Here is a 13,215-nt window from a genome sequence, read left to right as displayed (position 1 = left end):
TATCCAATTAATGTGGTTCTTTATATCTTGTAGGATTGCTGGTTCTATCCTTTTTCTATTCTGGTTTTTACCTCGGTTATCTTTCTCTATGAAACCTTGCGCATCTGTCTTCTTTTTAACAGTTTTTATTTGCCTGTCACATATACCTAACGTGTTTAAAAAAAAAGTTTTGCAAACTCTAATTTTAGTATCATTAACTGTAAAATAAAATGCATTATTAGGCTGTCTTGGTCTAGCTGCATTTGTGTATTTATATTTTGGTTTTACTTCTATCATAAAATTTCTAACAAAAGATCTCTGTAATTCTAGGTTTCCTAGTGCCCAATATTTTTTAAATAATAGATTTCTATCGATCTTATTTATGTTATCGACACATTTGACTCTACATTTGCTGGTACATGGATCTTTTATTGAACGAGCAGGAACAATTTTTTTAGATTTAGTGTTAGAAACATATTCTTTCCCAGTATTTCGCAAAGTTTTTGCAACAATTTGTTTCCAATTGTTGGGATTTCGTAGACGTTTGTTTCGTAAAACACCCATATTATATAATTATAAGGACTCATTTAATAAAATAGCTCATTTATTTTCCGAGAAATTAGTGAAGTAATGACACATTTTGATGTAAAATGTATTGAAGTCCTTGGTTTTATTTTAAGAGGGGCTCAATTCTGTTTAGTCCTTGTCACTATTCTTAGTTTTAAGTGTTAAAGGGACCTAATTACAATGAGTCCTATATGTAAAAATCAAATTCGGTAAAAAAAAAGACCTAATATAAAAAAGAGTCTCTCTTATACTGAAGATTGAGAAGTTTACTTACCCGTTTGTTCAGTACACAAGTGACTTATTACGTTTTAGGTCAGTTCACTAATAAATTTGCGACGATATTCATCGTCAGTTTCTATTTCCAGAATGTTCGCAACGTAATAAACAGCCCGTTTTTTTAGATTGTAACCAATGATTAACGTATTCGTTAATCATTGGTTTATGCTGTAAATCAGGAAAATCTTCGTTAATTATTTAATATCCTTGGTAATCTTCCTCATCCGATTATAGGTCCGTTTCACTTTCAAGAATTATATCTTCAACTTCACTGGTTTCACTGTCTCCATCTGCTAGAACTATGTTTTTATTGTTTTTCTTATATGGTGTCTTTCTGATTTTACTTGTTGATGGAAGCATTTTATTTCCACAGTCTTGTAGAACTTTTCTTTTATGCTTACCTTTTCTATTTAATGCTGCAGTACGTTCCTCAGCTATTCTTTCCTTTTCTGGAATGTCCGTTGCAAAAGCATGAGCTTTTACCCAATTTTCTACCTTTCCGTTTGTTGGAACGAGGACCAGCCTTTACCAGAGGACGGAACATTAGTGGAGTGATGATATGCTCTTTTGATTGATGAATTTCATCTTAGCATTCTTCATCTGGTTGATTTGTAGGTGTCACGTTTTGGTAGTAACTGACTTTATTAAATGTAAGTAATTGATGTACCTTAGGATCTCCTTTCATTTTTCCTGGTCTTATCGAGTTGTAAAACTGTAAGTTTTTAAAGTTCTTGAAGTAAGAATAGTTTAGGTATTCAACTTTATACGGTTTTGATTTTCTTGCATTCTTGCATTCTTGCAAATTGTGATGTACTCGGCTGGAACATTTATTACTTGATTTTTTTTCAATCATTGCGTGCATACTGGCAACCTCCATATGGGTGTAAGTATTAATATTATTAGTATTATTTTAAGTATTTGGTCTGCGCTTACTGGTGATGGGATTGGATATTCAATATTATGGGCGTTCTGAAGATATGCTTGCACCATATCCTTTGTATTCATTTTTGCGCCTTTGCCCTTTGATTGCTTCCAGTGTTCTACCAAGCTCTAGAAGGGCATTAAACAGCTCAACATTCCCACACCGACCCAACTCTCTAGTCAGCCTTGCCTCGGACCTTGCCATGAGAGCTATCTCCTCCTCCCGCCATCTGCGCTTCACAGCATTTGGAGCGGCCTCCACATTCGCCTCAAGGGGATGCGCGGCACGCTTGTGCACGCGTAATCCCCGCCTAATGTTGGTCCGAAAGACCTTCCCACAAACGGGGCAGGTGCAACCAGGCGTCGCCAGCCCGGAAGCGGCTTCGCCCGATCGACCATCCCGCGGTGGGTTTATCGCCGACCCCGACCCCAGTGAGACGTCGGGGTTCACGTTATAAATTTCTTCATTATGTGTGCCAGCGATATTGATTAACCCCCAGGCGCGGACTGCTAATCCAACACCCCAGGTACGCCCGGTAATTTTCGTTACACCCCAATCCTTAGATAACTACCGGACTTGAGTGCTCGCCTAAAGATGGAAGGTCTGCAGCTCCATTAGGGGTAACACTGGGAATTTCGACCAGTGTCAACACCTGGATTAACGTCAAGGTGTCAGACGTTCCACGCATCCTAGGGAAATCCAGGGACAAGCCTGACTGAACCCACCACACCCGGCCGCGGGTTGGCGCAGCTTGAAGTGGAAGCTTCCCAGCGGAAAACGCGTTAGGGCTCGAGTCATTTGTAAGAGCCTCCGACGAGCCTGTTATACGACCCTCCAGCAGTCATGGGGGTGTATATTCCTCTCATTCATTATACTCTAATGTATAAGAAACAAAGTATTCGTTTTCTTTGGTAAAGGTAGGTTTCTCCGAGACCAAAAAAGTCTGGAGTGAACACATTTTTGAATTCATCAATAAATTAATAAAAAAATGTATTATATACATTATTAGGACATTGGTTACAATGCAAAAATGGCATTTTAAATATAAAATTTTTCCTAAATCTGTCTAACCGATCATCTGTTATAGGAATTGTGCATATTTTCGTTTTTGGATCTTTACATTTAATATTTGAAATTCAAACAATTGACCAGAGTGGTCAGATGTAAGTTTGTTGATAATACAGGCGTTGAGAGGAACTACATATATTACTATAGATTTTGTCAATACATGTTGCCGTACTGGCTGTTACCCTAGTACAGTGATGGGCAAACTTTTTAAAAGGAGGGCCAGATGAAATTTAAAAATTTACAGGCGGGCCAAAAAGAAAAAATACAAGTTATAGGCCTAAACCTTTTTATTGTTTAATTTTTCATCATACACAACTTATATACTAAAATGGTAAAAACTTCCAAACAAGTCACAAAAAATGATTAATCTTTAGAAGAGCATGAAGGCGTATGAGACAGATGAAACTGTGACTGAGATTCTAAAAGTTGATCATAATCTGGTAGAAACTGAGATGAGCTGATTCGCAGTAGTGAAGCTAAATTATGGTCAGTCAATCGGTTTCTAACACTGTTTTTGCGAAGCTTCATAGTAGAAAACACCTGTTCACAGATGTAAGAAGAGGAATACATCGAAATTATCTTCTGAGCGTGAGATTTCAGGTTTGGAAAAGTTGTTTTTGACAGGGCCTTGTAGAACTCAATCTTCGAAACATTGAGAAATAGTTGTTTCAATTCAGTGTTACATTGCAACTCAATTAGTTCGAGCTGCAGTTCTGGTTTAACTGATTCACAATCCAAATTAAATGGCATGCTAAAAATCTCCAGGTCCTGTTCGATAACTTTGAAGTCTTGGAATTTTCGTTCATATCGAGCAACACCGAACGATCTACAGGACAGGCCACGCGCATCGCACTAAATCGCCATACTACCGATATACATACATTTTCTACGGAAAGAAAACACGCGATGCAAACTCAGTTAGTGTTAAATGCGATAATACCATACCTAAGGCTCCCGTTAACTATTATAGCTGCACAAAAAAAAATATCACTTCCTATGTGCAATTAATTTTAGGGGTTAATCAAAATCGTGTCGCGGGCCGTACTTTGCCCATGACTGCCCTAGTAGGTACCATGAAATTATTAATTACACTATGGTGAGGTCGTAAGGTCTAGTTTGTATCGTGCCGGCGGATCGTTTAGAGAAACACGTCTTTACTTCATAAATGTATATTGGCAACTAAATTAATAAATTTCATCGTAAAAATAATTGAGACTACATATTTTTAGATTTAAAATTGCAAAACAGAATCACCACACTATATGATTTAAACAGATTAAGCATACGTTTACTTGAACTACAGTTGTCCAGCAAATTTACATTAAAGTCTCCACTAACGAACAATGTTTTCTTGGATTTTTGCAATTTCAAAACCTACTGTTTTTTCTAAGCTATCATATTGAGCTGAAGGAGGGCTATACAAACTAACAATGATAAATTGCTCCAGCTCCACACAAGACACTTCAATAAGGCGTTCCACAGAGAGGCTCACTATGTCCTTCCTTTCTTTAAATTTAATTTTTTATCAAGCAATATTAATGAGCCACCGCGTATTGCATTTCCTCTGCAGAACGCACGAACAGGCACGAACTACCAATCTGATGATTACAAAAATGGAACATAAGTTCATATGTCTTTAACCAGTGTTCTGTAATACACAATATGTCAACATTTTCACTGCTAAAAAACAACTCAATTTCTAGTAATTTACTTTTCATGCCTTGTATATATATTTTGGTGAACCAGATTGATAGTATTGTTCTTAAATTTACTTACTAATTCTAGGCCAGAGAGACTCTATGTTGTCTTAGTATCTAATTTAAATTAGAAATACTATTTCTTGGAATATCTTCCAAGGTCTTACTAACTGAAACCTGCTCAATAGAAGCAAGATGTCAAACCAAATTCTTGGCTGTTATAAACAATAAATATGATAGCGAATCTACTAATGTTAGCGTAAAGTTTTTATTATACAATGTAAATGTATCTATGCATTGTCTGATTTAAAATATGTCTCACATTATTTTCATGCTGAGTGAAGTTTTTACTATAAGGGAATACATAATCAGATTTTTGGTATTAAGTGAGCACAATTTTTCATAGCAGTAATAAGCTCTTTTTTGTTTAAATTCCCTCTATTGCCTATAAATATACTTAGATTATCAGTTTTACTAGAAGACTCTCTTACAATATTAGTAGCATTTGGGTAACAGCTGTTTATAAGATTTTGTTCCTTATTTAAAAATTGGCTCATTTGATGGCCTATCTGGTCACAGTACATTAAATTTAATTTTGGCTATGAAATATTATATTTTTGTGCTTCTTCTAAAATTTTCAATTGTATGTGATTAGAATGATTGTTAAAAATCAACAACGCTGACGGATCTTCGCTTAAATTCGGCAGCACAGGATTGAACATGTACTTTTCAAATACTTTAGAATCTATTCAGCCATTTGTCATAGCAGCATATAATGTATTCATGTATCCTAGTTCCGAAATCCTTTTGGTCCCATGTATTTTTGCCTCGATTGATAATTATTGGTGGCAATTTATTACCATCGACGCTGGCAGTGAACAACATCGTGACGTTATGTTTACCAGACGATGCGATAGTTCTTGTACTGGCAATTCCACGGGCGCCAACAAATTTTGTTTTATCAGGGTCATTTCCAAAACTTAACTCGTCCAGATTCCAAACTTTTTCTGGTCTTCCATTTAAACCCAGTTCATTCAAACCCTCTTCAAGGATATCGAAGAACTCGTTTGCTATAAAAGTTTCACATGCGACTTTTCTGGACATCTCCACTGCTTGTGGCTTTTTTAAGGACAACTTGTGTAATTTTTTTTGGATTAGACGCTATAGCCCCAGCTGACCTTATAGGGTTTACTGGAAATATAGACAGTGCATCAGATTTTGTATGAATTTTCCCTTTCTATGAATTATTTAATGAAATTCTTCTAATTTTAATCACCGTCGTATAAGTCTAGATCCAGGGTCTTTGCAATTGAATAGCCATGAAGGGGCTTGTGGTTTGTGACTATGATAAAACGACGGCCACAAATGTAAGGCCGGAATGTTTGGGTGCCAAATACTATAGCTATGCACTCTTTTTCTGTAACGCTATAATTACATTATTATTTATTTAATGTGTGTGAAGTAAAAGCTATCGGTATATATTTACCTACGGAAGCTTGAGATAGAATAGCTGATATGGCATAGTCGCAGGTAAGTATAAAAGGTTGAGTGAAATCTAATTCGGGAGAAGTAATTAGCTTACTTTTTAGAATTTCGAAAGGTTGTTACTGACTGTTCAAACTTTCAGTTAAATTCAGGTTAATTAAAACCAATAAATTTGTTAATAATTAAGCAGTTTTAGAGAAGTCAGGGATGAATCGTGGATATTTAGACACAAGCTCTAATCAATGGGAGATGCGCCGGTGAGTCTATTCGCACTCTGTGCATCGTCACCGGCGCACTCTCTTGACTCCCTACAAATTTACGCTATTTCTTACTATATTTACGCTCCTATGTGCATTCTCCCTCTCTCGAGAGAGAGCTGCGCGAGGCGCATTCTCCCCCCCGCGGGGCTGCGGACAACATAATAGAACGGCTTGTCGTCGGTGTCGATCTTTCCACATCAGCGTCGCATCCCGTCGTGTCTTGCTCCTGCAGTGCTCGCCTCAATCCCTTCTCTTCGGCATCTATCTCACTTCTTACGCGATGCCAGGCGCGTGCGAATCTACTGAACGCGTCTATTCGCCCTGATTCGCCTCCGAGGCCACGAGATCCACGCAGTTAACCAGTCCCGGCTCACTCATCACCACGCGGTCCAGCATCTCCTCCCTGTCCCGATCGTACAGCCCGCACTCCCACAGGACGTGATCCCTGTACTCCTCCGCAAGCCCGCACGGACACGTCCCGACCTCTTTGAGACCAAGGTCTCTCAGGCGGCCATTGAACGCGCCGTGTCAAGAACACCAACGCAGACCTTTGTGTTCGCAACAGCCGACTCGCCACCACGAACGCGAGAGATCTGCATACCACACAGCCGCCGCGTACGTAATGGTTTCAACAAATGTCCCGTAGTATAGCAACCGTAGCGCAGGGTATCTGATACCCCAGGAGGAGACAGACACCCTGGCCATCTTCCCGACGCACTTTGCACCGTGACGTCGTCCGCGTACCGCTATCCGCAACAAATCGTTCACTAGAATGTTCCACAGTGTCGGCCCCAATACGGAGCCCTGTGGGCAACCCATGTTGGAACTCTTCCAGACGGATACATCGTTCGCGAACATCACCACTTTTCTGTTTGTGAAGTACGAACAGAGCAGTCTGTATAAGTTGCGTGGACAACCACCCTGCTTTAACTTGAGCAGCACCATGGGCCACCATGCGTTATCGAACGCGCCCGAGATATTCAATAGGATGGCCTGGACGTACTTCTGCTTCGTCTCTCGCAAGATGTCCAATACTCTGCTCAGAGCAGTCACCGTCGACTTCCCGTGCATGAATCCGTGCTGATTGGGCGATATACGGCCGTTTAGGCCCGGTGTACACTCGCAGATCAGCCTCTCCAGGATCTTTCCCAGTACCGACAGAAGCGTAGCGGGCCTTTATTTGGCAGGCTCTTCACGATCCTTTCGAGTGCTGACCTGTCCACTATGTCAACGTCTTTAACCCGACGGCGCAAAGCGGCGGCACGGCGTACCCTTGAGAGGCACGGTGAATCGACCGTCACATCGTCGTCCGGGTACATGGCCGCCAGGACTCCGGACATCGCTTCCTCTATGTTTGTAGCGAGTCCCTGCGATAGCTTCATCCCGTTCACCATTCCCGGGGGTAGACGCACACGCCCGCTAGCGAGCCGGTACGCCATTCCCCAGGGATCTTCATTTCCGGAGTCGGAAATTCTTTTGTAATGCTCGGTTTCAGCATCCCGCATTGCTTTCCGGTACCTAGAGCGGGCAAGATGAAAGCGTTGTCGCGCGCTCTCTTCGCACAGTCCGCCCGCGCGCCGGGACTGTTGCCACTCCCGACGTAATTTGTTATGCTGCTTGCGGAGGCCGTCCAGTTCACCCGACCACCATTCGTAACCCCCAAGCCGTTTAGGCGCAACCACTCCCAAACACTTCCCCGCCGAAATCACGACAGCGGAAGTAAACGCCGAACAAAGAGCCTAAGCAGGGGCGTTATACGTGATCCTGCCCACGCGCAGCGCAAGTTTCGAGCGAAAACGGTCCCAATCCACCCCACGGTCCCGAAACCTTATCGGCTCCGTGCCCTGTTCTGTGCTACGCGCCCGATGCAGTTGGCCCGAAGAATTACTTGAGCCGAGATGGATCACGAACGTGATCAGGCGGTGGTCACTCGTGCTGAGATCGGCGTGCACGGTCCATCCGTCGATTCGAACTCCTCTCGTTCCTAGGGTGGCGTCTATATTAGAGCTCCCATTCGGTGAACTAAAGGTGTCCGGTTGGCCTTGGACGTTATGGACCAGGAGACCCCACGACAGCACGAAGCTCTCCATAGCCGTCCTACGCTGTTCTGCCAATCTGCCTCTTCCTCTACACTGGCCCTCGCGACTGTACCACAGCTGTGAGTGGGTGTTTGTGTCGACGCCAATCACTACGGGTTTCCCTCGAAGAGGCTCCAGCACACGCTCCAAGTGCTCCAAGTGTGGGGCTATCTCGTCGCGGTACTGGAAGTACGCCGACACCACGTACACGGCGTTCTCCCTTCCTCCAAGCTGTGCCACAAAGCAATGAGACGTGCACAAGTTGTGGAGTACGAGCACTGCCAGATCGTTCCTCAGCACGACGATTCCGGCCATTGCTGCCACATCGTGCTGGTATAGCCCCGGCAGCAGAGCCGCCGGGTATTGTTCCTGCACCAGACAGACGCTGAGGCTCAGATGCCTTGCGAGAGCCGGCAGCTCCTTGGTAGCCGTCACCGACCCTTGCAGGTTTATTTGTCCGACCGAGATGTCCATTTTGTCTCCTCGTGAACTTCTTATGGACCTACATTCCATAATTGGTTATTTCTAAGGACCGCTTTTCCGCCGCTTGTCTCGCCGGGCATAGGGCCGAAGCGGTTCGGTGGTCTTCCGAGGGTTTTCCAGCTTTCTTACACGTAGCGCACCTACGGAACGTGTTTGTGCACGCCTTGTGTGTGTGGCCCTCCTCACCACAGTTCCCACAGGTGTCTTTTGTTGCCCTGCAGAAGCGTGCCGTATGCCCGTAGCCCTGGCATTTGCCGCAGCAGGTAGCGTCCGCATAGTCCCGCACGATATGACGCTCCCACTCTATGTACACGCGCTCTTTTGAGACCAGCTTGTCTCGCCAAGCTGGACTGCACCGCAGCACCACCGTGGTGCACGCGCCTCCTCGGGCGCTCTTCTTAAAGGCCACGTCGACCTCTTCCTTGCCCCATTCGGCTTGGCCCTCAAAGTTCTGGGTGCGCAACGCTTTTAGGAAAGCGCCCGAGTCAACTCTGGCGCCGTCGACCGCCACGACCGCAACGAGAGGGGCCCTCGGTTTCGGTACCTGGACCCGCAAATTGTTAGGAACCGCGCGCCTAATTTTTTCCGTGTCACCCCTACTTGCCGCCTGCACAATAACGCCCGCGTTTCCTATTTTGCGCACCTGCGCAAAACCTACTCCTAGGGTCTGGGGGTTCAGCGCCTGCTTGAGCGCTGCTTTAGTTTGCTCCGCGGTTTTCAGGTTTTCCGACTTTTCATCAGCCGGGTAGAAAGCCAGCACGGTTCCCGCCGATGCTGGCTTGGGTGCCGGGCCTCTCCCCGTATTGAGGGCCTTCGCGAAATTAAGGGACCCCGCCTCGGCCTGGGGCTCTTTCGCGCTCTGTCCGCCGCCGAGCGCGCTGTGCTGCAGCTCGCAGTTTTATAAGCGCTCTTCGCCCAGCCGCGCCGACAATAGAGCTATTATGCCCGTTAGTTATGCCCGTTAGTTTTTGCACATGCGTGCCGATTTGGGCAATTTCTGCCTTATTTAATTTTGACGTAGACGCCGATGTCGCCGCCATGATGGCTTCGCCAGCCGAGTTAGCCTCCACGACGAAATCCCCCACTGATATTCCCGTCGCGGTTGACGTTGACGCTACCGGCGAGTCCCCAACCGGTTTTCCCTTCTCGCTGCGTGGAGAGGCTGAAACTCCGCTGCGCTCCTGGCACACCCTCCGACGGGGTGCCTCCTCCAGCTCTACCGGAGACGTCTGTTTGCTCTTTCGCGCCCCCTCGGTTTCCGGTAGCCGCGGAAACAAATCGCGTGGCGGGGTCCGCATCAGGGACCTACGAGGTGCAAACCCCTGCTCTCGCCCCTGCCGCTCTAACTCGTCAAGCTCGCGCTCCTTTGACGCCATAATGGCGTCAAAGGCACTTTTGTCCATAACTCGCCCCTTCTATGTTGTACTATTACGGATGACTCTACCGTCGACTCTACCGTCGACTCTACCTACGACTATACCGTCGACTCTACCGTCGACTCTACCTACGACTATACCGTCGACTCTACCGTCGACTCTACCGTCGACTCTACCTACGACTCTACCTACGACTCTACCTACGACTCTACCAACGACTCTACCAACGACTCTACCTTTGACCCTACCACTCTACCAGAGTCCTAGACCTACGAGGAGCAAACCCCTGCTCTCGCCCCTGCCGCTCTAACTCGTCAAGCTCGCGCTCCTTTGACGCCATAATGGCGTCAAAGGCACTTTTGACCATAACTCGCCCCTTCTATGTTGTACTATTACGGATGACTCTACCGTCGACTCTACCGTCGACTCTACCGTCGACTCTACCGTCGACTCTACCGTCGACTCTACCTACGACTATACCGTCGACTCTACCGTCGACTCTACCGTCGACTCTACCGTCGACTCTACCATCGACTCTACCATCGACTCTACCTACGACTCTACCTACGACTCTACCTACGACTCTACCAACGACTCTACCAACGACTCTACCCTTGACCCTACCACTCTACCAGAGTCCTAGACCTACGAGGTGCAAACTCCTGCTCTCGCCCCTGCCGCTCTAACTCGTCAAGCTCGCGCTCCTTTACGCCATACTGGCGCCATAATGGCGTCAAAGGCACTTTTGTCCATAACTCGCCCCTTCTATGTTGTACTATTACGGATGACTCTACCGTCGACTCTACCGTCGACTCTACCGTCGACTCTACCGTCGACTCTACCGTCGACTCTACCTACGACTCTACCTACGACTCTACCTACGACTCTACCAACGACTCTACCAGCGACTCTACCTTTGACCCTACCACTCTACCAGAGTCAGACCCAAACGCCTATATGTTTTGTCCCGTTCCAACACGCACCGCCCACACGTCGCTGACCACGCCTAAGAGACAAGGAACGACGTATGTTTACTGTCCCGTACTAACGCACCTGCGCCGCGTCACCGATCGGTGTGAAACCGCAATGTGATCGCTATCCCGCTCTAACCTATACGGCAGCACCTAACTACGTCACCGAGTGAGAACAAAGGAAGGAATGTTTCTAGTACAAATTTAACCTATAAGCGATAAAAACGTTTAAAAATAAACAAAACTAATCGCTAAATCTTAACAATAACTCCTAGATCTTATTTATTTATCCTTCTAGCACTTACCTCGGCCGCGCTCCTGGCACACCCTCCGACGGGGTGCCTCCTCCAGCTGTAACGGAGACGTTTGTTTCCGCTTTCGCGCCCCCTCGTTTTCCGGCAGCCGCGGAAACAAATCGCGTGGCGGGGTCCGCATCAGGGACCTACGAGGTGCAAACCCCTGCTCTCGCCCCTGCCGCTCTAAATCCTCAAGCTCGCGCTCCTTTGACGCCATAATGGCGTCAAAGGCACTTTTGTCCATAACTCGCACGCCCCTACTATGTTGTAATATTGCCGATGACTCTACTTAAGACTCTACCTAACTCTACCTTTGATTCTACCTTTGACCCTACCACTGTACCAGAGTCAGACCGAAACGCCTATATGTTCTGTGCCGCTTCAGAACGCACCGCCCACATGTCACTGACCACGCCTAAGAGACAAGGAACGAGGTATGTATTCTGTCCCGTTCTAACGCACCTGCGCCGCGTCACCGATCACGCCAGATCGGTGTGAAATCGCAGTATGCGCCCTATCTCGCTCCGACCTACGGCCGCGCTTATGCTACGTCACCTATCACGCCACCAAGTGAGAACAAATGAAATGTTTCTTGTATGGATTTAACTACAGTAAAAGCTCCCTATTCGCGCTTCCTTTATTCGCGTTTTCACTATTCGCGGACTAAAAAAATGCAACACAATTTCTTTATTCGCGGCAAAAAATTTCTTTATTCGCGGATCTAAAATTTCATACAAAATTCCAATAGGTGTTTAACGCAATATCATATAGATAATATGGAGTGTAATCCTGATATGAAAGTTGCTGGAAGAAATTTGACATAGCAAAATGCATCGTAAACATAAAAGAATCATTGGACGAACTGAATCCACACACATTGAAGTCATGCTGGAAAAAACTATGGCCTGCTCTGACTGCGGAAAATGACGAAAAATTCGTGCAAGTTCAAACTTTGACTGCAAACATAGCCGAAATTGCAAATCGAACAGACAGAATCAAGTGACATTCAGGAATTGCTCGAATCGCAAGATGAAGATTTGACTGAAACTGACTTGGAGGAAATGTTAAATTCACAGCCCATTGAAGAAGATGCTTCAACTAGCACTGTAAATGTGACATTTACTCTAAGCCTGAGGATAATGATTACATAATGTTCAATAACATCAATAAAATTGATTTTCTTATATATTTGTGTTTTTTATTTTGGCACCTAGGAACGTATCCCCTATAAACCCATATAAATTACCATTCTGTATTCACGGTTTCTGTATTCGCGGCATATTTATGGAACGTATACCCCGCGAATAAAGAGATTTTACTGTATTAATTAACGATAAAATGAAACAATGTAAACGATAAAACAGTAACAATAACTCCTAGATCTTATTTATCTTTCTAGCACTTACCGCGCCGCGCGGTTTGCCACGCGGCTTGTCCTTTAAAATCGGACGGGCTATCGTAACGGGCCTGTACGCTTTCGGGTCCGTGAGTGGTCTCCCATTGCCCTTCGGTATCACGACAAGTCTTCCGATCTTCCAAATGTCTGGAATCACGCCTTCCCGGACACACGTGCTGTACATATACATCATCTCCGACGCGGCCACATTCCAAACGACCTTTGCGATACGCGCCGTGATACCGTCTAGCCCCGGACATTTGTCAGGCTCTTCACGATCCTTTCGAGTGCTGACCTGTCCACTATGTCAACGTCTTCTCCCGACGCACAGTGGTCCATGTTCCTAAGAAAGGCGGTCATA

General features: G+C 45.3%; 1 protein-coding gene across 1 annotated transcript; it reads left to right on the top strand.

Moving 5' to 3' along the window:
* The first annotated feature begins 9,830 nt into the window (after nt 1-9,830).
* LOC125058428 (hepatitis A virus cellular receptor 1-like) lies at nt 9,831-11,599 on the top strand. The gene is made up of 3 exons (XM_047662497.1): nt 9,831-10,422; nt 10,583-10,825; nt 10,972-11,599. Exons 1-3 carry the CDS (start codon nt 9,854-9,856, stop codon nt 11,189-11,191), a joined length of 1,032 nt encoding a protein of 343 aa, XP_047518453.1. The 5' UTR covers nt 9,831-9,853; the 3' UTR covers nt 11,192-11,599.
* The last annotated feature ends 1,616 nt before the right edge of the window (nt 11,600-13,215 follow it).

Source organism: Pieris napi, chromosome 18 (genome assembly GCF_905475465.1).
Source record: "Pieris napi chromosome 18, ilPieNapi1.2, whole genome shotgun sequence".
Classification (NCBI taxonomy): Eukaryota; Metazoa; Arthropoda; class Insecta; order Lepidoptera; family Pieridae; genus Pieris; species Pieris napi.
This window is presented reverse-complemented; position numbering and strand designations above follow the sequence as displayed.